The 25,332-nt window shown below is 35.1% G+C and overlaps 1 protein-coding gene across 3 annotated transcripts in view; it reads left to right on the forward strand.

The window, feature by feature from the left end:
* Positions 1 to 22,194, forward strand: part of NUP153 (nucleoporin 153) — an 82,007-nt gene extending 59,813 nt beyond the window's left edge. For all 3 annotated transcript variants that reach the window (XM_074207210.1, XM_074207212.1, XM_074207211.1), the window contains 7 exons: positions 3,275 to 3,895; positions 10,221 to 10,415; positions 12,247 to 13,155; positions 16,637 to 16,999; positions 19,649 to 19,924; positions 21,360 to 21,525; positions 22,083 to 22,194. In XM_074207210.1, the coding sequence (XP_074063311.1) occupies positions 3,275 to 3,895; positions 10,221 to 10,415; positions 12,247 to 13,155; positions 16,637 to 16,999; positions 19,649 to 19,924; positions 21,360 to 21,525; positions 22,083 to 22,167 (2,615 nt within the window). In that variant the 3' untranslated portion in view covers positions 22,168 to 22,194. The remainder of the gene's footprint in view (positions 1 to 3,274; positions 3,896 to 10,220; positions 10,416 to 12,246; positions 13,156 to 16,636; positions 17,000 to 19,648; positions 19,925 to 21,359; positions 21,526 to 22,082) is intronic.
* Positions 22,195 to 25,332: the final 3,138 nt, after the last annotated feature.

Raw genomic sequence — 25,332 nt, forward strand, 5'->3', positions numbered from 1 at the left:
AGTTGCTTCAATAATTTTCCCATAGCTGTTATTACTAGCTGTACCTCCACTCTATCCCACTCCCATTTATTCTATTCTCTCTCTCCCCTTTCATCCTGTCCAAGAATATGCTGTATCTCCCTCGATCTTCTATTACCCATTCCCACTCCCACTTATCGCATCCCTTTCTTCTCATTTTTCCCTAGGGTAAGATAGATTTACTCACTCTATTAAGTGTTTGTTATTTCCTCTCTGAGTCATTTCTGATAAGAATGAAGGCTCACTCATTCCCCCATGCCCCCTTTCTTAGCTGTTTCTTCATCTCCTTTCCCTTCCTCCCAGTACTTTCCTTTATCACCCATTGACTCCCATCTTTTTGCTATATTATATCATTATATTCTGCTCCTTCCTGTGTCCTGCCTATATATGATCCTTCTAATAACTCTTATAAATGAGAAACTTCATATGAGTTATTAATATCTTCTTCCCAAGCAGGAATATAAACAGTTCAGCATCATTAAGTTCTTCATAGTTAGTCCTTCTCTTCCACCCCCTCTATGGTTCACCAGAGTTCTGCACTTGCAAACTTTCTCTTCAGTTCTGGTTGTAGCAAAGTTTGAAAGTCCCATGTTTCATTGAAAGTCCATCTTTTCCCCTGAAAGAGGATGTTTGGTTTTTCTGGGTAGTTGATTTGTGGTTGAAAACTAATATCTTTTGCCTTCTAGAATATCATATTTCAATCCCTATGAGCCCTTAATGTAGATGCTGCCAGACCCTGTGTAATCCTTACTATGGAGCCTTGGTAGTTGAATTCTTTGTTTCTGGCAGCTTTTAGAATTTTCTCTTTTATTTGGGAGTTTTGCAATTTTTAAATTATTTCTTCTGGATCTATTTTTGAGGTCGGTTGTTTTTCTAATGAGATAGTTCACATTTCTAATTTTTGGCTTTTTTTTGGAAGAGTTTTATTTCTTCCTGATTTCTTTGCAAAGTCATCAGCTTCCTTTAGTTCCATTCTGCATTTGAAGAAGTTATTTTCTTCAGAGAACTTTATCTCCTTTTCCAGCTGGCCAATTCTGCTTTTTTTTTTAAGGCATTCTTCTCATTTGCCTTTTGTTTTTATTTTTTCCATTAGGCCTAAACTGGCTTTTAACATACTATTTTCTTCAATTTTTTTGGTATATCTTTCACCAAGCTGTTGATTTGTTTTTCAAGATTTTTCTGCATCTCTCATTTCTCCTCCCAATTTTTCCTCCACCTCCCTTAATTGCTTTTCAAAGTCTTTTTTGAGCTCATCCATCTGAGCCCATTTTCTATTTTCTTGGAGGTTTTGGATACAGAAGTTTTGATTTTGTCATCATCTGAGTATGTGTTTTGATCTTCCATAGGACTAAAGTAATTCTCATGGTTAGATTCTTCTTTTTCTGTTGTTTATTCATTTCCTCAGCCCGAGACTAATTTACAGCACTTCCAAGGCTTTAGGGTTGTTTTTTGGGGGCAACACCCCACTGGAACCTTTATTCCAGTGCTTTGATATGTAGATGGCCCCTGTAGTTGCCTCTGCCCTAGAGCTATAAGGAGGATCCTGCTATCTTAGTATGGAGCCCTTAACTGCACCCTGGATCTGAGTGTAGACAAACAGGGAGTCCTACCCTGAGGAAGAACAGAGAAATCTGCAGACTTCCCTTACCATCTCTGGGGGGTGCAAGCTGCTTTCTCCAGATTCTTTTTTTTTTTAAGGTTTTTTGCAAGGCAAATGGGGTTAAGTGGCTTGCCCAAGGTCACACAGCTAGGTAATAATTAAGTGTCTGAGACCCGATTTGAACCCAGGTACTCCTGACTCCAGGGCTGGTGCTTTATCCACTATGCCACCTAGCCACCCCTTTTCTCCAGATTCTTGCTGCAGATTCTGTGACTGCTGCTCCTCACTCACACACTCATTCTGGTGGAACAGAGTTCTCTCCTCACACCTTCAAGCTGTTGCGTGTGATCTCTGGGCTGGGCTGGGCTGGGCTGATCTGGGCTGATCTATGGTCGCTGTTTTCGGCTTTTTTCCAACCCCTGGTCCTGTGAAACATATCTTCCTCGTGGAACTTCTAAGTTATCTTGGACTGGGAAAATATATCACTCAGTCTTTCTGTGGGTTCTGCTCCTCTAAATTTTGGCTAGAATCAATTGGCTTTTGGAGTTTGTTGGGGGGAGGACTTGCCAGGAAATGCTGCCTTCATGCTGCTCTGCCCCCTGGATTTTATTTGTTGCAGAGACAGAGAAGTTTTGTTTTGTTTTTTAACATAGCCCCGGAATTCAGGAAAGCAGTAACAGAAGCTGAATTTTAGTAGGATATTGGGGGGGGGGGTGCATGGAACATGATTTACTGGAGGTTGAATAGAGGAAGTTTGTGTGTGTATGTGTGTGTATCTGTGTGTGTCAGTGTGTCTGCATGTGTTTTGTATTTGAGGAGACCACTGATGTTTATTATTTATTGAATAGTTAACGAAATGCTGATTGCATCAAGCCTTAGGACCTTGTATATCCTTCTAGAAAGACATTTATGATCTTTAAAAGGATTTTGACCTATTCTCTTAGGGAAAGGCTAAGTGGATAAAGAATCTAACCTAGATTATAATATGCAAAGAATTTTGCCTTTGGTTTGCATATTATTAGTTGGCCTAGTCATATTAAATAACTCCCTCATATCCTTCTCAAAATTTTATCATATTAAAAATTGTAAATGCCATTCTTAGCTTGCAGACTATACAGAAAAAAGTAGCATCCACCCTCAGGCAGTAGTTTGCCAACTTCTATAGAGTTGGTCCTAAATTCACGTGAAAGTACAGTTCATTAACTGAAAACAAAGCCCTCACAGGTATGCTCAGCCTTCATGGTCAAGTTTGTTGTTGTGGTCCTTGGTATTGTGGGCTGCATTATATTCATGAATGGATGTTGAATTCCATAGTTGGCCCTTGAGAGAATTTTTTGTTGGGTGACCCAGAATAGCTTAAAGATTGAACACTTGCTCTAGGCCGTGACAGTGTATTCCCAGAAAACTTTGCTGGTTACTATGATTGTCCCCTACTTCTGGAGAAAAATAATGCCAAGCCTGAGTAATAATATCATACGTGATAATATCATTATCGTTGATTTTAGTCAGGAAATGTGTGTGGGGTGGCTGAGTGGGTGATTGTAAATAATATTTTGCTTAGTACTTCAGTCCTTAATTTTTCAATTTTTTTCTCTTTGCTTTCACTCTTCTCTCCTCACCCTCCACCTTCCTTCCACCTTCCCAAACAAATTTTAGGTTTCACATCAAAGACTGGTTCTCCTGCTGCTGTACAGCCTACTACCACAAGCATAGAAGTTTATACCCGACCTGCAATAAGTACCTTTTCTTCTAGTGGACCAGGGTTTGATGAAACTTTCAAAGCTGGAACTACTTGGCAGTGTGACACATGTCTAGTACAAAACAAAGTTACAGACAGCAAGTGTATAGCCTGTCAAGCTGCCAAAGTGCCACCAAAAGATACTGCTAAACAAACTGGAATGATAACACTGAGTAACTCTGTTCGATCAACTCTCCCCACATCAGGGACTTTTGGTTTTGGAGACAAATTTAAACCAGCAGTAGGAACTTGGGATTGTGATACCTGTTTAGTACAAAATAAACCTGAAGCTACAAAATGTGTGGCTTGTGAAACACCAAAACCTGGAACTGGAGTTAAGCAAACCTTGACATTGCCAGTGGCTTCAGAAAATACAATAACTGTGACTCCTTCATCTTCCAGTTATACTGTAGCCACTGATACCTTGGGATTTGGAGAGAAGTTCAAAAAACCCAAGGATTCTTGGGAATGTATAGTGTGCTCTGTATTGAATAAAGGAGAAGACAGTAAATGTGTGGCCTGTATGTCTGAAAAACCAGGTAAGTTTGTTACAATCTTGGAATAGTTTTAATAAGATTGTAATTCTCTACCACACTATAAGGACAATATTGTTTGTGCTTTTAAGATGTTCAATTTTCTTTTCATCTCCTAATTTTCCTACCACTTGATCAGGAATGTTTCAGTGGATTAGTAAACTTGGCATTAATTTGTCCCTCCCAAAAAGTATCATTCTTTTGTTTTTGTTGTTTTTTTAGGTTTTTGCAAGGCAAATGGAGTTAAGTGGCTTGCCCAAGGCCACACAGCTAGTATTAAGTGTCTGAGACCTGATTTGAACCCAGGTACTCCTGACTCTAAGGCTGGTGCTTTATCCACTATGCCACCTAGCTGCCCCTCATTGTATAGTTTTTATAATACTATTTAATTACTATGATATATATATTCTTTCAGGTGGCATTCAAGATGAATTAAATTAGCCTTTAGGATTAGGGGCCTTTTAGTATCCCTACTATTTTAGGACTATGGCTACAAAGACAGACCAACCCATGTTCTCAGGGAGGTTATATTTTGTTAGAAACAGCATGTGCACAAAGAAAATTGAAAAATATACAAAGTAATTTCTATCAGTTAAAGAGAGTAAATGTGTTGGGAGGGAAATAGATTAGGATAGACTTTGCAGGGGCTGAGACCTTCCTTAGCTGATCCTTTGAAGGATCTATGGTTTCCATAAGACAGAGATGAGGAAGAAGTGTGTTCCATGAAAATGAGATCATCAGGGGCGGCTAGGTGGCGCACTGGATGGAGCATCGGCCCTGGAGTCAGGAGTACCTGGGTTCAAATCTGGTCTCAGACACTTGGTAATTGCCTAGCTGTGTGGCCTTGGGCAAGCCATGGAACTCCATTTGCCTTGCAAAAACCTTTAAAAAAAAGAAAGAAAAAAAGAAAATGAGATCATCAGTATTTAAAGCATAGAAATGGGAAATTTTAAAGCATGGGCAATAATTTGGGGAACAACAAGCAGGTCAGTAATCCAGGAACATAAGATTACCAAAGGGAAAATACAGTAAACCTAGAAGGACAGATTTTGAATGAAGACCTTTAAATGCTTAAAGAGAAGAGTTTAGTCTTGCAGCAGGAGACTAAATGGAGTTTTTTCACATAAGAGTATTTTTGGGTCAGACCGTTGTAGGTCAGTCCTTTGCTTTTTAGTAGTTGTGTGTAAGATGTTTTAGGAAAAAGCTGGGTGCTACGAGACTAATTATAATATAGTCATCACATTAGTGGAGAGAAACAGATATGAGACATAGTATAGAGGTAAAATTATTAAGATTTAGCAACTAATTAAGACATGAGAAATACTGAAAATCTTGTGTTATTGGAATAAGTAAAATTTCAATAAAAATAGTGAAGTCAAGAAGAATTTGAAGAAAAAGACAATTTATTGGACAATGATTAGAAATATTCATGGAATTACGAATTAGAGAGGCATCTTTATTGATAATTTAAAAACCCCAGAAAATTAAAAATTTCTAAGAGTTGGAGAATTTTTTTTGTTCTTGAAATTTTCTAAAATGGTCTTATGATCTGGAACCTGAGGATAAGGTAAAACTGGATTAAGAAATAGAGTAGTTTAACTTGATTACATTATTTCTCTATAAATAGAACTTTCAGAACTGCCTAGAGCCTTTTAGTACTTAATTCAGTAGACAGGGTACTTTGAAATGGGATAGAAAAGAAGTCATTAACATAGTCTTATGAATTTTTAAGAATTAATTCAAAAACAAGTCTTTGACTACCCTTGCTTATAATTTGTGAAGAATTGTACTGAAAAGAATTAATTCTCTTGCACAAAGAATAAATTGAACAGTGACTTGAGTGGAGACCTTAGCCCATTACAAATGTACAAAGGTACATTTTCATTCATGCACCATAATGGTTATGTATTCTGGATGAATGGTCACATAGTTTGGAACGTTATTTTCTAGGAATTTGTCCATGAACATGTAAAGAGAATATAAGAAAGGTTTGGGACTCTATGATTTTACTGGATTAAAAAAAAAATGAATCTTTTCTCCTACACTGAATTTCCCTTCAAAGCATCTGCATGCCACAATTAATCTTCTCTTTCTTAATCTCTATCTATTCCACTAGCCACCCTTCACTTCTAATGCATCTCTGCTGACTAAGAATTCAGAATCAGCCCTTTTGTCTTCACATCACTGTTATAAATGGCATTATTCTCTGCTTTGTCAGATAAAAAGCTCAGGGCAGCAATTTTTTCAGGTTTTCTTTAAATTCTGAATTTAAGGAACACCAAAAAAATGTTTCTACACACAGTAGAATGAGAAAAGAATACTGAAAACACAATTTAGCTTATATAAATTTCCTTTTTTGAAAAAAATCATGGCATAATCAACTTGTTAGTTTCAGGTATTTTCTATTACACTGTTTCCTTCTGAAGTTCTATCAGTTCTCTCTTGTACATGTTAAAATAATTTTTTTTTCAAGAGGAGGGAAAGATGACCTTTTGGCTAACTCCCCTGTCCCTCCCAAATCACTTCCTTAAAGAAATACAAAAAGAAAAACAATCCTTGTAACAAAAAAGCAAGAAGAGCAAATCTATGTTTTCCAGATCTAAAAATGTCAGGAAATGGACAAACATACTTCCTTAATCAGTTCTCCAGAATTATGGTTGGTCATGAAACCTTCAAAGTTGTTTTTCTTTACATTGTAATTATTATGTAAATTCTTCTGGTTCTGTTCATTTTCTCTTTACATCAGTTCATACAATCTTGATATTTTTCTGGAGCCTATCTTTTTGTCATTTCTTGTGATATAATTGTTCCCTTACAGTTATATATATACTGTAAAATGTTCATTCCCCAACTGATAGACACCTGTTTTATTTGCAGTCTTGACTGCAACAAAATGCTACTATAAATATTTTTGATATATAATTCTTTTTCCTCTTTTATCTCTTTAGAATATGGATTTGTACTGTGTATCACTGGGTTATATGGTATATAAAATTTAATGACTTGAGACAAAGTTTCCAAAGTGCTTTCCAGCTCAGTAGGCCAACTGAACCACTTCTCCATTCCACCAATAATATACCCCAGTGCTCTGATCTTTCTCTACTTCCTCTAATAAAAACTATTTTCCTTTATTCTCATCTTTGCCAGTCTGAAGGAATCTGAATGGTTTTAATTCACATTTCTTTTATTAATTTGTAGTATATTATCTATAGCTGTTGATAGTTTGGATTTCTTCCTTTGCAAACTGCCCTTTCCCATTCATCTGACCATTATTCTTACATATTTTAAGCACCTTATTTCTCCTTATTCAGTAATTTTTCAGAGCAACTTGCTGCATTGAATTTTTAAGGGCAACCAGTTAATTGGTTTAGTATCAAATCAGAATATTTGTAGTCAAAGGTGCTCTGATTCTTTTTTTTTTTTTTTTTTAGGTTTTTGCAAGGCAAATGGGGTTAAGTGGCTTGCCCAAGGCCAAACAGCTAGGTAATTATTAAGTGTCTGAGACTGGATTTGAACCTAGGTACTCCTGACTCCAGGGCCGGTGCTCTATCCACTGCACCACCTAGCGGCCCCTCTGATTCATATTTTTAAGAATTTATTGGAGTAGGAAGAAGAGAGTCAGCCTTTCATTATATTTTATTTGATTTATTTTAAGATATAACTATATATATATGTGCGTGTGTAGATAGATTAAAATGTCAAATTACTTTGTAGTTATAAGCACATCAATAAACCTTAGTGTATTTCCCATATTTTTTAATTTGAGCAGACTATATTTTGTAAGCTTCTATATGCACGGCAATAATCAGGTCCTAAACCTTTATAACATGACTTTTTAGTATTTAAATGCATATGTTAAGTGCATTCTATGTGCATGGTATTCACATAGTCTTAGGGTTGAGTTTTGAGAACTGGATGTGACCTTAGAAATCAATTAGTCTTAGCTACTCATTTTATGGATGAGGGAACTGAAGCCTTAAGAAAGTAAATGACATGGGGGCCGCTAGGTGGTGCAGTGGATAGAGCACCGGCCCTGGAGTCAGGAGTACTTGAGTTTAAATCGGCCTCAGGCACTTAATTACCTAGCTGTGTGGCTTGGGCAAGCCACTTTACCCCATTGCCTTCCAAATTAAAAAAAAATTTTTTTAAAGGTAAATGACTTGTGTAAATTCTTATAAATAGCATAAAACTGGAATTCAAACTCTGGTTCTCCAGATCAATATCCTTTTCATCTTGTCTCTTTTTCCAGTTTAGCTCTGACAAAGCAGAGGGCTTGGTTAACCTGTACTGGAACAAGGAGAGGAATAGGGAAATCATTGTCTGCAACTAAGTGCTGAACAATACTACTAGTTACGAGAGTTGACAGTTTTTAATTTGACTGAAACTTATCCAAAATAAAGTATTGATTGTAAATTTGAATTTATAGCTAAAGAATATTTTTATTTTACATTTTTATTCATTTTTATTATATATTTTGTTTGCTTTTCCAGTTACATACAATGGTAGTTTTTGCCAATCTTTTTTTTTTTTTGCAAGGTTTTGAGTTTCGCAGTTTTTCTCCATCCCTTCCTTCCCCCTTCCCCCTAATAGAATGGCAATCTGATAAAAGAAAGAAAACATTAAAAATAGCAAAATTACATCATACATAAGACAACTTTTAAAAGTTTGAAGGTAATAAATTTTGGTCTATGTTTGAACTCCACAATTTCTTCTCTGGATACGAATGGCATTTTCCATCACAAATCCCCTAAAATTGTCCCTGATTATTGCAATGGAATTGCAATATGGCATTGTTCATTATGGAATGAACAAGTCTTTCATGGTTGATTTATCACCTCATTGTAGGTAATGTGTATAATGAACAACATTTTTAAAGGATAAAAGATTTGTGATTTTTCCTAATGGCTAAGAACCTTACCTACCAAAAAAAGCTATCATTTCTACAATAATGATTATTTTGGGGGTTTTCCTCTTCATTTGGAGAATGAGATAGGTGGGTGTAAAAAATGCTATTTAGGACTGTGTCTTGTAAATATGCAACATTTGTAGGTCTTTATAATTCTTTTCAAGAAGTTAACACTACTTAGAAAACTCCTCTTTTGTTGAGTCCTAGAGTGTTTAAAATTTTATTTGAAGTTATTGTTTATAACCCACTCTGAAAATTGAACAACCAATGTTTACAGTAAATCACTGTATGAAAATTAGCTATAGACATAAAGCAAACATTTACTTGTATTGTTACTCACAAAATTGCCAATGACTTTTGGTTCTGTTATGAGATTAGCCTACCATGTTTTGATTTTCTTTTAAAATTTAACTGTTTTTATATGTTATTTAACAGGAATAAAGAAATAGAGTTTCTTAGCAGGTGATTTAGTTGCTTTTAAACAAGATGGCCCAAGCTTAATGTATCTTAATTCTTCCTTTTCTTGTGCATTAGCCATTCAACAGGTATTCATTAAATGTCCACTTAGTGTCAAGGCCTGGGGAACATAAATACAAATAAAATAGTTCTTGCTCTCAAGAAACTTATATTTTATCAAGGGAGGAATATACATATGTAAGTACTTTTAGAGGAAACATGTTTGTAAGAGAAAGGATATTAGTGGGAATTAGAAATAGTTTCAAATAAAAATTAGCAAATAAGTTGTCTTTAAGGAAATAGGACATTTACTAAATGAAGGTGAACTAGTGATGCTTTCTAGGCATGGATAATATCATTACTACAAAAACTTGGAGAGTGGCAATAGAGTGGGGTATAGGAATGAACAACAGGAATGTCAGTTTGATTGGACCATGATGTGTGCGAAAGAGAGTAGTGTAAAATAAGATTGGTTGAGACAAGGTGTGAAGGACTTAAAAGCCAACAGGAGTATATATTTTATTCAAAAACCAATAACCAACAAGAAACCACTGGAATTTATTAAATAGGGGAACAACTTGGTTAGTTAGAATTATCACTTTGGCAGCTGAATAGAAACCCCATTGAATGGCATCTCATTTGTAAATGTTGCCCAAGTAGATTTCTTTTTTTCTTTTTATTAAGGTTTTTGGCAAAGGCTGATGGGGTTAAGTGACTTGCCCAAGGCCACACAGCTAGGTCATTATTAAGTGTCTGAGGCTAGATTTGAACTTGGGTACTCCTGACTCCAGGGCTGGTGTTTTACCTACTGCACCACCTAGCAACCCCCCCCCCCCCCAGTAGACTTCTTATTTAACAGATTTGTTCTTATTAAATAGAAAGGGCAAACCAAGATTAGACTTGGGCTAAATTGCATTTTGTATGGACTCAGGAAATTCTAATAATTTTTCTTTTCCTGTACCCTTTTAGGAGGTTCAGTGCCTGTGCCATGTAGTAATACAGCTTCTGGTTCCATAACTTCTGGAGGATTTCTAGGATTGGACAAATTCAAGAAACCTGAAGGGAGTTGGGACTGCGAAGTGTGCCTAGTGCAAAACAAAGCAGATGACACAAAGTGTGTAGCATGTGAAAGTGCAAAGCCAGGCACAAAATCAGAATTTATAGGTAAGTAGCTGTGTTATTGTTAGTACTCCCTAACTTCCCACTGTTAGGGTTACTTTTACACTCATTTTTTAAGTGATATGTCATAAAGTTAACATTGGGATTATTAATTAAATCTATATCTTGAAAATTTATATAATAAGCCAGATTATGTGGTCATCAGAATTTCCATGTTTTTGAGCTGTATAGGTGGGTTCCATTATTTAATTTCACAATAGAGTACAATGGAACTTAAAAACTTCTCTTGCTTATTCTGCCAATTAGAAATTCATTCATCTAATTTTTATTATTTTAAAATATAAATTAAGTTATCTGAGACTGGTTTTGAACTTAGATCCTCCTGACTACAGGGCTGGTGCTCTATCCACTGTGCCACTTAGCTGCCCCTGGCCTGTGCTGTTTAACAATTTGATATGTGATTGAAGGCAGAAATGGTGTATTTATAAAATTTGCAGAAAATATAATGTTAAGAAGGAGTAATACAGTGGGTAGGTGACAGTAACCAAAATTTAAAAAACAGAAAAAATAATTCTTAGGTTAAAAAAAAATGTATATATTTTGCAAATATAAGTTGAAAGAGAGAAAAAGGCTTTTCAGCAGTTAATTTGAAAAGGAGAACTAAAAGTATTGTTTGTGCATCTTCCAAATATATCTAGAATATGGTAAATAGGGCCATATCTCTGTTCTGTCAGACAACCTCTGAATTAATGTGTTTCTTTTTTGGTGCCATGATTTGAGTAGAACACTGACAAATTAGAAACCTTGGAGGAAGAAAGTAGTAGAACTATTAATTCAGAAAAGGGTAGGAGAGAAAGTAAATTTAATTTATCTATTTTTGAACTTACCTAGAACCCTGATTTAATAAAAATTCATATCTATGTAGGATTTCAAGACTTTAAAGTATTTTACCCATCATTTTACTTACTGCCCTTAGGTACTGTTATTGCCACTGTGTTTATATGAGGAAATAGGCTGAGAGATCCTTATAATTTCCCAGGATCACATAACTTCCATACACCTAAGACAGGATTTGAATCCAGGGCTTCTTGACTTTCAATCTCTTCATTATGCCATTATTGGTTGAATTTGAAATAATAGTCTCGGTTTTAGTGTATTGCAGGGTAGTTAGGTGATGTAGTAGATAGTATATCAAGTCTGGAGTCAGGCAAACTATTCTCTTTGAGTCCAAATCTGGCCTCAGACAGTTAATAGTTGTGTGACTCTGAACAAGGCACTTTGTTTGCCTTTGATTCTTCATCTGTAAAATGATCTGAGAAGAAAATGGCAAAATACTCCAGTCTTTTTGCCAACGAAACCCCAAATGGGGATTCAGAGTGAGACATGGCTGAAATAACTGCTCAACAGTAAAGTGTGTTGTAGCATATCCTATCCTTCTTTGTATTATCAGTATAATGCAGTGTAATATTTCTCACTGTTAAATTCTTTTGTAGAGAAAGAAAAATTGATTTGTGTGTTGGTAAACTTGAGGTTATATAGGGCTCATACACATATATCTTTACACCTTTAATTTTAAGCCAAGAAACTCGGAACAAGACCTCTCTTTTCTTCTATAGAAGTATCATTGTCTCTACTGACTCAGCTGTTACAATGACTCCCATGACTGTAAATTTCTACAGTGCTGTTTCTTTTTGTATATTATGAGCCAAGTCGCTTCACTCTTAGTGTTGAGTAACTTAAATCACTGACTTTGATCATTAGTTATACTCTATTTAGTTGATGAATTGGTTCTAAAGTAGTTTTGTGGTTTTAATTCTTTGGGAATAGTAGCTATAATTCTGCATGATAAATAATTCAGTTTTGTTTGTTTTTGAAGGTTTTGGTACTCCTTCCTCATCTTCAGATTCTGGAGCCCCATCCTTCAAATTTGGTATTCCAGCATCCACTTCTGAGTCTTCTCAGACAGTAGCAAGCACAGGAAGTTTTAAATTTGGTGAACAAGGGGGCTTCAAATTAGGCATGTCATCAGATTCTGCATCTTCAAACCCCATGAGTGGGGGCTTTAAGTTTTCTAAGCCTGTAGGCGACTTCAAATTTGGAGTTTCTTCTTCTGACTGTAATTCAGAAGATAGTAAAAAAGACAGTAAGAGTAACAGCAGTTTTAACTTTGGAATTCCTTCTGGCTTAAGCAATCCAACTCCTTCAGTGCCATTTCAGTTTGGGTCATCTAATTCTGGACCACAAGAAAAGAAAGAAGAACTTAATACATCTGCAACAGCAGGCTTCACATTTGGTAAAAGTGTTCCTGCTAGTCTCACTGCTACTACTGCCTCTGTCACCATGACCCCTTCTGAGAATAAGACTGGAATGAGTGGCTTCAGCTTTGGATCCACTGAAACAAAAAATATGGCAGTGACTCCTTTTACATTTAAGAAACCGGAGGAAAAGAAGGAAGAAACCCCTGCAACCAAGGGAGGAGGATTCAGTTTTGGAAGTGTGGAATCTACTTCTCTGCCATCTGCTTCAGTGTTTGTTATGGGAAGGACAGAAGAGAAACAGCAGGAGCCTGTCACCTCTGCTACTTCTCTAGTATTTGGGAAGAAAGCTGACAGTGAGGAGCCAAAGTCTCAGCAGGTGTTTTCCTTTGGGAATTCTGAGCAAACCAAAGATGAGAGTACAGCAAAACGTTCATTTAGTTTTAACTTGACAAAACCAGTGGAGAATCAAACTGAGCAGTCAGCAAAGGGCCCCTTTGCTTTTGGGACGCAGACTAATACTGCAGCTGGTAAGTTCATGTAATGATGGTGGATTGATTATAAAATTCAGTAACTCTTAGGACTGTTCAAACATTATAATTTCCTATAATGGTGAGAGTAATTAGTAACTTATGCTCATCTTCGACATAATCAGTTCTTTGTTTTTGAACAACACAAATTGATAGCTTTTCTGCTTTTTTCAGTGATAGAACAAGGCTAATCAAATTATGAAAGGTAGACATTAGGAAAACTAGTCTCTAGAAAGAGTAGAAGATTAAAAGTGGAATACTTTCACATGTTTAATCTCTTTGAAGGAATGGGCATAAATTGTCTGCTTTCAGAAATTTTTTACCTTTAGAAACAAATTACTGGAAAGAACTATATACTTAGTTTTTGGAAATAAACTTTTTTTAAACAGAAGAATGGTAGCTTAGGTGTAACAATGAATCAGCCTGGAGTCAGGAGACCAGAGTTCAGATTTGGCCTAGTAACTGTGTGACCCAGGGCAAGTGTCTTAAAACCAAGTTGTTTATCTCAACTCCTCATCTGTAACATGACCTGGAAAAGGAAATGGCAAACCATTTCAGTGTGTTTACTAAGAAACTTCAAATGAGATCACAGATTGTTTGGCACAACTCAAACAACTCAATGACAACAGCAAAAAATGGGAGAAACTGTTTAAAAGAAAATTACCAGAGACACAAAACCAGGAAAAAAATATTCTTGCTTGGAGTGGGGGAGAGGTAGGTGGGAAATCCTATAAAAATAATCATCTTGAGCACCTATCTGTATATGCTATCTGGAATTTTGAAACAGTGAACCTAGCATCTATGTAGATAACACACCATTTTACTGTTACTTTTATTAGTATCTATTTTTGCCCAGACTGAGTAAGAATTTGGATATTGTTTCTCCAAAATATTTAAATAGAAAGCATTGCTAATTAATCGTCACTTCACAGTTAGTCAGTAAATACTAAGTTCCTGCTGTTCTAGGCACTGTGTTTTAGGTGTCAGGGATTCAAAAACAACAAAAAAGACAGTTCCTCCTCAAGAAAAAAAATTACTTGGGCATGATAAATCAGTCACAGAAGTCCTAGAGTAGTACAGTCAAGTGACAAAGGAGCTGAGCTTCTTAAATGAAAGTTTTGGAATTCATGGTAACACCCTTCAAATCAGAGAAACAGAAGTAGTAATGAAGTGAAAGAACAAGGTTGATGAAATGTTAAAAGAAAGATGAGATCATCCCAATAATGAGTTTTTTGGAGAGTGATGGAGAAATTCCATACTGGTATAGCCATAAGTATTTTCTTGTTGTTATAACCCTAAAAATTAATTTTAGCCTTGAGTCACAAGTAGGGTTTTCTATAGTATTTGTCTTTTGAATTACTTGTAGATTTACACAGGTGCTTTAATGGCTTTTTTTAATTTCTGAAATTTTTTTTTATTTTAAAGAATTCTTAAAAGAGATTGTATTTATCACTTTTGAATTTAAACCACATATTTTACATAGTTTGCTCTTTTTTTAAAAGATTTTGCAAGGTAATGGGGTTAAGTGGCTTGCCCAAGGCCACATGGCTAGGTAATTATTAAGTGTCTGAGGTCGGATTTGAACCCAGGTACTCCTGACTCCCAAGGCCAGTGCCCTATCCACTGTGCCACCTAGCCGCCCCCCATAGTTTGCTCTTAATTAGGAAGCTTTCCCTTTGACAACAGCCGTTTTTATTACAGAGATTGAAACTTGCTTGGGCTCCACAGAAAGCATTCTTTTACTTTGGATAGCATAAACATGCTGCTAATATGCTTAAAAATATATTTATTGAGAAATTTAAGTTAGAAACAACTAATAAGAATCCTCATTGATTTCAGTAGTATCGGAAATGGAAACTTTCCACTATGTTTTAATTTGTGCTACCTTTATAATGGAATAAGCAACCACATACAGACTCAAAATAGATTTCTGTATGAGAAACTGGAAGTAGGAAAGTGAAATAGTCTATGAAAATGAAGAATGTTGGATTTCAGTATTTTATTTAATATAATCTGTGCCTCCTAAACGTTGGGAAGATGAGCTTAGAGTTAGCATTGTTTTGAAAATTGGCTTATCAGGTATTTGGTTAGATAACCTAAGGAAATAAAAATCTTTTTAGAAGTATCATTGCTTAATCCTTGAAGCAATTTTAATTTCCTATAAGTTTAGTCTTTTGAGGAAAAAAAATTAGCATCTTAAACTTAGGCTTCTGAATAGTTTATCTACTTAAAACTGACAGGAAGAAAAATTAAAAGAAAAATTGGCCTATAGTTTAAGAGTAAGTGTTAGCTTTGCCAGAGAGGATAATGTGTCTGATAGTCATACTGTTTTGGAGTAGGGAAAGGCGAAGGAATTACCAAATTTCCCCTACTTTCAACCAGAATCTCTTTAGGGAGTACCTTATTTTTGTTCTTAACAAATTAGGAAGAAACTTGTAGATGCATTGTTGGCACCAAATTATTTGGCCAGATGACTGGCTCAATTTGGGTGTAGATGCATCTAATAGCCTTTGTAACAAAATGAGGAAATAACTTGAATATTTAAACTTTTTAAGCCTCTCAAATAAATTAGATGAGCATCAAGTGGATTCTGCATAGATACCCTAAAACTAAATATAGTTTTAAAAGAAATTCTGAATGGAAAAAAGGCATAGTATCAAAGAAAATTCAGGAGTTGAAAATTGATGTGTTAAAAATAAATGTCTTGACCGGATTTATACTCAGATCTTCCTGACTCCAGACAACGTTGCTCTATCTAATGCACCACCTAGCTATCCCCTTGTCCTTTAGTAAAATATGGGAAATTTTTCTAAACCTTGTAAATCTCTTGATTTCTATAATTTCATAACTCCTAAAAATTAGTGTCTTTGTTGGTGTTTATAGTACGTAGCAGAGTTTTACAGCATCATCTTTATATAGTCAAAAAGCCTACTACATCTTGATACCAAGTAGTCCTAAATTGGATATCACAGTGTAGTTCTCTATTAATATTCTGTATCTGAAATTCTGTGTAATGAGCTTACCAGAAATGGGAAAATTGTAAAGTGAACAGAAGCTATAAGAAAAGCCTAATATTTAAATTCTTTATAATAACTCATTATCCATCCAAACAGGAAAATTTTCACTTCTCTTGAACATATTATGCCTGTGGGTAAAGAAGGTGAAAAACCTATAGACACTAGGCACATTCAGGACCTTATATATTTAAAAATTAAAGCTTTATTTAGTAATTGAGGTAGAGTCTATATTACATTGCTTTCTGTGGGTGAGGAGAGGGAAGAAAGAGGGAGAAAAATGTAATTAAATGATTATTGAAAACTACTGTTTCATATAGTTGGAAAAATAAAGGGGGGAATTAAAACTTTAGCTGTAGGCATGTCTCTTAATTTCTGGTGGCATTGAAATGCACAGGCTTGTTTTGTCATAATATGGTGACTGAGTAACTGGATTTTAAGAACTTTTCACTGCTTCTGTTTTGCAGATCAAGGAGCAGCAAAGACAGTCTTCAATTTCTTGACCAGTAATTCCTCCAGTTCAAATGTAGCACCACCAACTACTTCTGCTGGTGGTGCTATGTTTGGGGGTGTCACCTCTGCCTCCAACCCACCTGTTACTCCCTTTATGTTTGGACAGGCCAGCAATACTGGGACCAGTTCTGCCTTTGGTAATCCCACAGAATCCACTGCATCTCAGTCTTTTGTCTTTTCTCAAGAAAGCAAACCAACCACCACATCTAGTACAGGTGTTGCTGTTAGCCCATTTGTTTTTGGCACAGGAGCCAATAGCAATAACACTTCGACTTCCAGCTTCAGCTTTGGGGTTACAACTTCCTCTGGTTCTGCAGGTAATTTAAAATACATGGGGTAAGGTGGGTACTTAGTACTGAAATTGCATCACAGTATAAGGAATTTTCTTGTTTATATTGGTATCTCTAGTGTCTGGCTCTGAGGAGTAATATGTAGGAGCTAGACTTGTAATCAGGAAATCCCAAGTTCATACATTTAGTATCTGTGTACCTCTTCACCTATCTTCCTCAGTTTCCTTAACTATAAAATGGTGATAATATAGCACCTACTTGTCAGGGTTGTAGTAAAGTTTGAATGAGAAAATACTTAGTACAGTGATTGGCACAGAGGAGGCATTTAATGCTTGTCTCTTTTTTTCCATATTCCTTCTATTTTTGAGAGTGGTATATGGAGACAAAGGGTTCTTAACCTAGGAGTCTTAACCTAGGCATTTTTTGATTTGATTTTGATTTTAAGATTTAATAAAATTGATTACCCCTGATTCTACCCTATGCATTTTTGAGAATTTTGATAATTCCAGATTCTTGTTGATCATGCCTCTACATCATCTCTTATAAACTTTAATTCACATAAACATTGCCCTAGGTCCTCTTCGGTTTCCAATCTTGTCTCTAATTCATTCTTTACACAACTGCCAAATTGTTAATTCCTAGGACATGTCTGACACTTTTGCACAAATATTTTAAATCTATTAGGTCTTGGATAAAAATATAAAACTCTTCCACCTGACTTTAAAATTCAAAACGTCTGTCTCCCAGCTATTTTTTTTTTCCCTCTTTAATATAAGTTTATTTTTCCAACCACATGCAAAGATAGTTTTCAATATAGTTTCATTTTAGTCATTATTGTGAAAGGAGAATCAGGACAAAAGGGAAAAAAATCATCAGGGTGTAAGTAAGAAATCATAAAACAAATTTTAAAAATGGAAAATAAACTATGGTCTGCATTCAGATTCCATTCTTCTTTCTCTGGATGTGTATGGTATTTTTACATCACAAGTTCTTTAGAATTGTCTTTGGTCATTGTACTGCTGAGGAGACCTAAGTCTGTCATAGTTGTTCATCCTATAATGTTGCTGTTGATGTGAACAGTACTCTCGTGGTTCTGCTCACTCAATATCAGTTCGTGTAATATCAGTTCCAGGTTTTTCTGAAATCCAGTCACTCGTGATTTCTTATAGAACAATGATAGTCTTTCACATTCATATACTATAACTTTTCAGCTATTCCCCAATTAATGAGCATCCCCCTCAATTTCCAATTCTTTGCTACTACAAAAAACTGCTATATTTTTGTACATGTTCCACCTATCCTTTAATAATTGTTAATGTCACTTTTTGTTTTGCACAGTATTATCATTTTCTGGTATATGTGACTGTGTTGTCTACCTATAATCCTCTCACTTCTGAGAGGAGGGAAATATATTTCATCTGTGCTCAGGGACAAGGGATTCATTTTAGTTTTGTTTCATAGTGTTGCTTTATGTTGTTGCCAAAGTCTCCTTTTTCTTCACTTTGCATAAGATTATGCAAGTCTTCCCATTTTTTCTCCAAATTACTCATTTTTGTTGTTTTTCATGGAGCAATAATATTCTGTTACATTCATAAAGCACAATTTGTTCAGACATTTTCTTTTTAGTTTTTTGCAAGGCAGTGGGGTTAAGTGGCTTGCCCAAGGCCACACGGCTAGGTAATTATTAAATGTCTGAGGTCAGATTTGAACTCAGGTACTCCCGACTCCAGGGCCAGTGCTCTCTATCCATTGAACCACCTAGCTACCCTGTTCAGACATTTTCCAGTCAATTGGGTATTTTGTTTCTTTCAGCCTTAAAAACCATTAGTCCTAATTCCCTTTTTTTCCACCCTGGAGGTGTTAACAACAATCATAGCTGTTAGTTTGGCAATAACTAAGAATGAAACTACGGTACCCTTACCTCCTGATCCAACAGTCTTAACTTCACCCTGCCACTCCTACAGGAAACATTCTTTTTTTTTTAATTAAAGATTTTATTTGAGTTTTATACTTTTTCCCCCCAATTGTACCCACCGCCCCCCGCGAAAGCAATCTGTGAGGCTTTACTTTGTTTCCATGTTGTACACTGATCCAAAGTGAGTGTGATGAGAGAGAAATCATATCCTTAAGGAGGAAACAAAAAGTCTTAGAGATAATAAGATCAGACAATAAGATGTTTTTTTTTCTAAATTAAAAGGAATAGTTCTTGAACTTTGTTCAAACTCCACGGCTCTTTATCTGGATACAGATGGTATTCTCCATTGCAGACAGCCCAAAATTGTCCCTGATTGTTGTACTGATGGAATGAGTGAGTCCATCAAGGTTGAACATCTCCCCCATGTTGCTGTTAGGGTGTGCAGTGTTTTTCTGGTTAGGGTGTACAGTGTTTTTCTGGTTCTGCTCATCTCACTCAGCATCAGTCCATTCAAATCCCTCCAGGCTTCCCTGAATTCCTATCCCTCCTGGCTTCTAATAGAACAGTAGTGTTCAATGACATACATATACCACAGTTTGCTAAGCCATTCCCCACTTGAAGGACATTTATACAGGAAACAGTCTTGATATATTTTCTTCTTTTTGCCAAAAATGGGGTTCAAGATAAACTGAAAAATTAAAAATTCTATCCAGCTAATTAAATTTTGTTACAGTTACTTGGAACATTTTTGTTATGTCTAGGTTCTTCTTCCTTTGTATTTGGTCCTGGTTCTTCAGCACCTTCTGCCAGTCCTGCATTTGGTACCAGCCAGACCCCAGCATTTGGACAAAGTCAAGGTGCCAGTCAGCCTAGTGCTCCAGGCTTTGGATCTTTATCATCATCGACATTATTTTCAAGTGGTTCCCAAGCCTCAGCCCCTGCTTTTGGGTCAGTGTCAAGTAGCAGCCAACCTCCTGTCTTTGGACAACCACCTACTCAACAGTCTGGATTTGGTTCTGGAACAACTCCTAATTCCAGTAAGTGTGTGTTACTTCAAGACATCTCTCTGAATTTTCATAGTTATATCCTTGCCTTTGACTTGACTTGAGCCTTGCCTTTGTGATAAATTTTATTAAATATATTACGCTTGGAAGAATATATTCAGAACTTAAATTAAAATTACGGTCTGTAATATTCATTTTAATATCAACTTTTCTTTACAATTAAAAAGATCATTTAAATTTGTATGTTAAAGTTATAGCTTTTTCCCTTCCAATTTGATTGGAAATTGCCAGTGCTCATTCATTAGACCTGAATGTTACAATTTTCCTTTCCCAACCCTCCAAAAATATGTGTGAGGGAGGATCTGTGTCATCCTAAATCTTGATGTTCTATTCTTGAATGTATTCATGTGTTCATCATCTCTGTCCAAGGATCTTTTTCCTTAGCTCAGATCATTAATATAGAAGGTAGAATACCAATTATCTTATAACCTGTCAGATTAATAGTGGATAACTAGCTGTTAAACTTAGGTATTAACATGTGGATCTAGAATAACACTGCCCTGAACCATGAGGATAGGGTCTGCTGTAAAGAGCACCTGAGGATCAAGAATGTGGTTAGTATGGGCAGCTAGGTGCACAGTGGATAGAACACTGGCCTTGGAGTCAGAGGGACCTGAGTTCAAATAGGGTCTGAGACACAATAATGGCCTAGCTGTTGTGACCTTGGGCCAGTCATTTAACTACATTGCCTTAAATAAAATAATTTTTTAAAAAAAGAATGAGTTTAGGATCCAAAGTACTGGATTAAATCCTTTTAGGTCTCTTGGATTTTACATTTGCATAGCTTCCTTAACAGTTTCTTCACATTGCTGCAGTTTTCCTTATATATATAGATCTGTTTATATTACCTTTACTCAGAAGTGTTCTTTTTCATTTATAAATTCTCTTCTGCTTCACATAGTGTATTCTATTCTCTACCCAAACTGTACTCTTTCTTGATTCTATCCATTTTCTCAAACTGACCCTGGTACCTCAATATGCTTTCTCCTTATATTTCTTTTTTATAGTTATGTATTTCTTTTAAATAGTTGTTTTATTTGTATGTTATATCCTTTCATGAGAAAACTTATTTTCTCTGTTGCCTAACTCTGCAACTTGTACAAAGTTGGTTTTTTAATATATCTTATTGAATTGAAGAGCAGTTACAGAATTGTGGTTTTTAGTGTAATCAAGTATAATAGCCATTATACTTGATAAATTGAAGGGTAAAAATGTATATGTGTGTGTACATATATAATGATTCCTTTTTTCCTAAACCAAGCAATCAGAAACAAATATGAATTCTTTTTTTTCTCTGCAAAAACCTATAAACCTTTATGTGCTCCTGAAAGAATAAATAAAGCAAATGAAAATTTATCTTTGCCTTGATAAACAAAATTTGAAATACTTTCTCTTTGGAACTTTTTAGATCCTGTGTTCCACTTCGGAAGCACTGCGAATTTTAATTTCACAAACAACAATCCACCAGGAATATTCACCTTTGGTGCAAATGCTGGTACACCTGCCACTTCAGCTCAGCCTTCAGGCTCAGCAGGATTTCCATTCAACTCATCTCCAGCAGCATTTACAGTGGGGTAAGAGTGCTTTTTATTGAGTTGAAGGTAATTTATTTGAGTTTTTCTAGTTTTATTGGTACTCACTCAGGTAGAGAAGAATAATGGGGTTTTTTATGTCATCATTGACATAAAAGTTATGATTTAAATTAATGTCAGAATTTTTTCTACTATACACAAACCATATACCCTGTTGAGTTTGCATTAGAATTAATTTCTCTTTTGCTATTAAAAGCCACAATTAGAAAGTGTACAGAACCTGAATGTCTATTATTTCACATATTGTTTAAATTGTTTGGTCATATCCATATGACCCCATGAGGTTTTTTGACTGGGATTTTTTTTTTTTTTTTTTTTTTTTTTGGTAAAGATTCCAGATTGCTTTGCCATTTCCTTCTCAAATTTGATAGAAGAACTGGTTCAAATAGAGATTAAGTGATTTGCCCCAGGGTCACACAGTTTGAAACCAGGTCTCAACTCAGATTTTCCTGATGTCAAGCCTGGCACTCTATTCACTATACCACCTAGCTGCTGCTCCCTTGTCATATGCTGACTCTTTATTTTTCTTTTTTTGGCAGATCGAATGGAAAAAATATGTTTTCTACTTCTGGCTCTTCAGTTTCTGGTCGGAAGATAAAAACTGCTGTTAGACGTAGGAAATAAATGTCGGAATAATACTAGGAACATCAATTTTAACACCTTATGCTCTGCATTCACTTATTGTGCTGGGGTTTTTTGAAATCAGTTGTGCTTAAGGACATCTTTAATTTTCAGACGTTTTTCCTTCTCCCCCTACACCCTTCTCACCATTTACCAACTCTGCCACCTTCCTTTCTCCCTTTTTTTAAAAAAAAATAATAGAGCCGGTGACAGGAAGGTTCTTAAGCAAAATTATTTTAGGATCCAGCAACTTCTTTATCCACTGACTTGGCATGGTCTGGCTATATACGTGAGTATAGCCTACACAGCAAATGGCTTTGTATAATACCTCTTCATCTGCACCAATATGTGCGCTAATGTGCGTTTATGGAACGCATTGAAATTGTAATTATTTCAGTGAGGGATTCTGTATAGATTAGAGAATGTTGAAATGAATGATTTCTATGCTGAGTTTGTGCTGGTGTATGTGTGAAGTGAGTGAGTTGGGTGTATTGTGCACTAAAATTTTCTGATAGAGGAAGACTGATTAAAGAATGGTCCATGCTAAGGACTTGTTAGATCTAGTTCTCCATTTAATAATTATATGCTATTTCTATATTTTCATTCTTATGGCTCCATCACCTTGTCTCGCCTTTTCATTATTTTATTATGAAACTTGTGTAAATACAATTTTGTTTCTGTACGTACTTTTTGGCATAACATAAATCTGTGAACTTGAAAATTTAATTTTGTGTGTTAACGACATTTTTTTGTTTAGTATTGTCTCAAGATTTTATTATGTAAATCCCATTATTCAAAGTTGCCTAAATCCATTTAGAAAATCTTTAAAGAAAATTGGGAATTCTTAAAGTGAGTTTATTGGCTTTTCTGATCCATTTTTGTTTGGACCAAAAACCAGTATTGTAAAAAGTATTAAGTATATATTTTTATATTTACTGAAATGGACTGTGGTGACTTTGGATAATACGGAAAAGTTTAATATTAAAGCCATGTTTATTACAGTATAATTAACATGTTAAACCATGGGATAAATGCCATCAATAAAAATTATGAAATACTTTTTGTTGTAGTTTTAAATCAAAATGAAGGTACACCATATTAGTGGAAAAACTTTCTGTATAAAAGTTAACAATTGTCTGAATTGAGAAGATGGTATACCTCTTCACATGTTAGCTAAGAAATTCTGAGAGCAGGAGAAATTGAAATGCTTCAGTGAATCCCCTAGACAGTGGGGAGGTGACTACATTTTGTGAAATCTAGTTGACTCCCCTACAGCTTGTCAGATCCCTGGGGAGCCATGCCTAATTTGCATAAAAACTTACATAGTTTTTTTTTTAATTGAAAAATAAACATACACAACCATTTCTGCTTGTACTTGTATCTTCCTTATTAGGTGACTAGACAATGTTTGAATTTATGAAACACTGTTGAAAGTGAAATAATGTGCAACTGGTCAAATCCTTTTTACTTATCTTCCATGTTATGAGAAAGACTGCCACTCCAGCTTGGTTAACAGAAAGCAGCTTTTTAAAGACTCAATTAGTGTTTTTGGAGGTGAATTCTGAAAGACAAATATAGAGCAAACTTTTGGTATTCAAATTTTAATTTACCAGAGTTTTTATTCATTGTGATTCTGAATTAGAAAACAGTTGAAATGTTTGTCTTGTATTTTTATTATTTTCTAGATATTTAAAATATAATATGCTTTTATTCAGCGGAATTTCTCCTAAAAGTAATAGTTGTAATTAATATCAAGAACATTTTGTTCATTAAAACATCTTGTGGTTGAGGATAACTTACTAGCATTGAAGAAATAATCCCTGCACAGGAGTTTGAGACAGAAGAACTGGGTTCACAATCCCACCTTTCTTTGGGCTTTGGTTTCTTACATCTATGAAGTATAAGCACTTTGGCCTGTTAGATTCTCTCCTAAATCCCTTCCAACTCTAAAATTCTGAGATTTTTGCAATTGTTTACCATGATTGCATAAGAATCCTAAATGATCTAATTATTTTAAGTACTACCCATATGCTATACAAGTGGGTAATAGTTAAATATCTTTTATGGGCCATGAAAGAATAATAATAAAGGAACTATAGATAAACTATACAGACCTGAGATAAACAATCTTGTGAATAATGAATCAAAGAACAAATCACAAGTAACAAGTTATTACATTAAAGTTAATGATGAATATTTGTATTCTTTTTTTTACAAGCAGTTCATTTTTATTGATTTGTGTTTTTTTAATTTTTTTATTAAAGATATTATTTGAGTTTTACAATTTTTTCCATTTTACTTCCCTCCCCCCACCCCCCGATATTTGTATTTTGAAAGCTTAGATGAAGAAAATTGAAAAAGGATCAACAAAGTTAAGCATGTAATTTAAAAAAAGATAACAATCTTGAAATGCAAACCTATGAAAGAAGTATTGAAAACTAGAAGACAATAGACAAAGTTGAAAAAAAGGTACATTGAAAACATTTTTTGTTTTTGTTTTTATAAGGCAGTGGGGTTAAGTAGCTTGCCCAAGGCCACACAGCTTAGGTAATTATTAAGTGTCTGAGGCTGGATTTGAACTCAGGTACTCCTGACTCCAGGGCCAGTGCGCTATCCACTGTGCTACCCGGCAGCCCTGAAAACACTTTTTAAAAAAGATTACCAACAAGCTGTCTAAAATGGCAAAAAAGAAGCAAATCAAATTAATAATATGAATTCATAATAGAGGATTGTCAGAAACTACTGTATGCAATTATATGCCAGCAATACAATTCAAAAGAGTTGGAAGATTATATACAAAAGGGAAAATACCCTAATTTGGGTATAGGAAATTACAATTTAGCCCAATTTAGGAGGAATCAAATCATAATAAATGAACTGCAAGTGGAGGAAAGACCATTTCCTCATTAGATTTAAAAGTGAATTATATCAAAAGAGTTTGTGCTACAAAAATTATTCTCAAAAAAAGTATCTCTGTGTGGCCTTGGGCAAGCCACTTAACCCCATTTGCCTTGCAAAAAAGTTTATCTGCCAAAATTTTTTATGTTGTTAATATGGTCTTGGGGTCTTACTTGAACCCAGGAAGGGAAAAGGAAAAAAATGTTAAATTCTAAATATCTTAAAAGTTTTGAAAATCTTAAATTTAAAAAATGAAGTTTATAGAAATTT

The sequence above is a fragment of the Macrotis lagotis genome, chromosome X, assembly GCF_037893015.1.
Source record: "Macrotis lagotis isolate mMagLag1 chromosome X, bilby.v1.9.chrom.fasta, whole genome shotgun sequence".
Taxonomy (NCBI): Eukaryota; Metazoa; Chordata; class Mammalia; order Peramelemorphia; family Peramelidae; genus Macrotis; species Macrotis lagotis.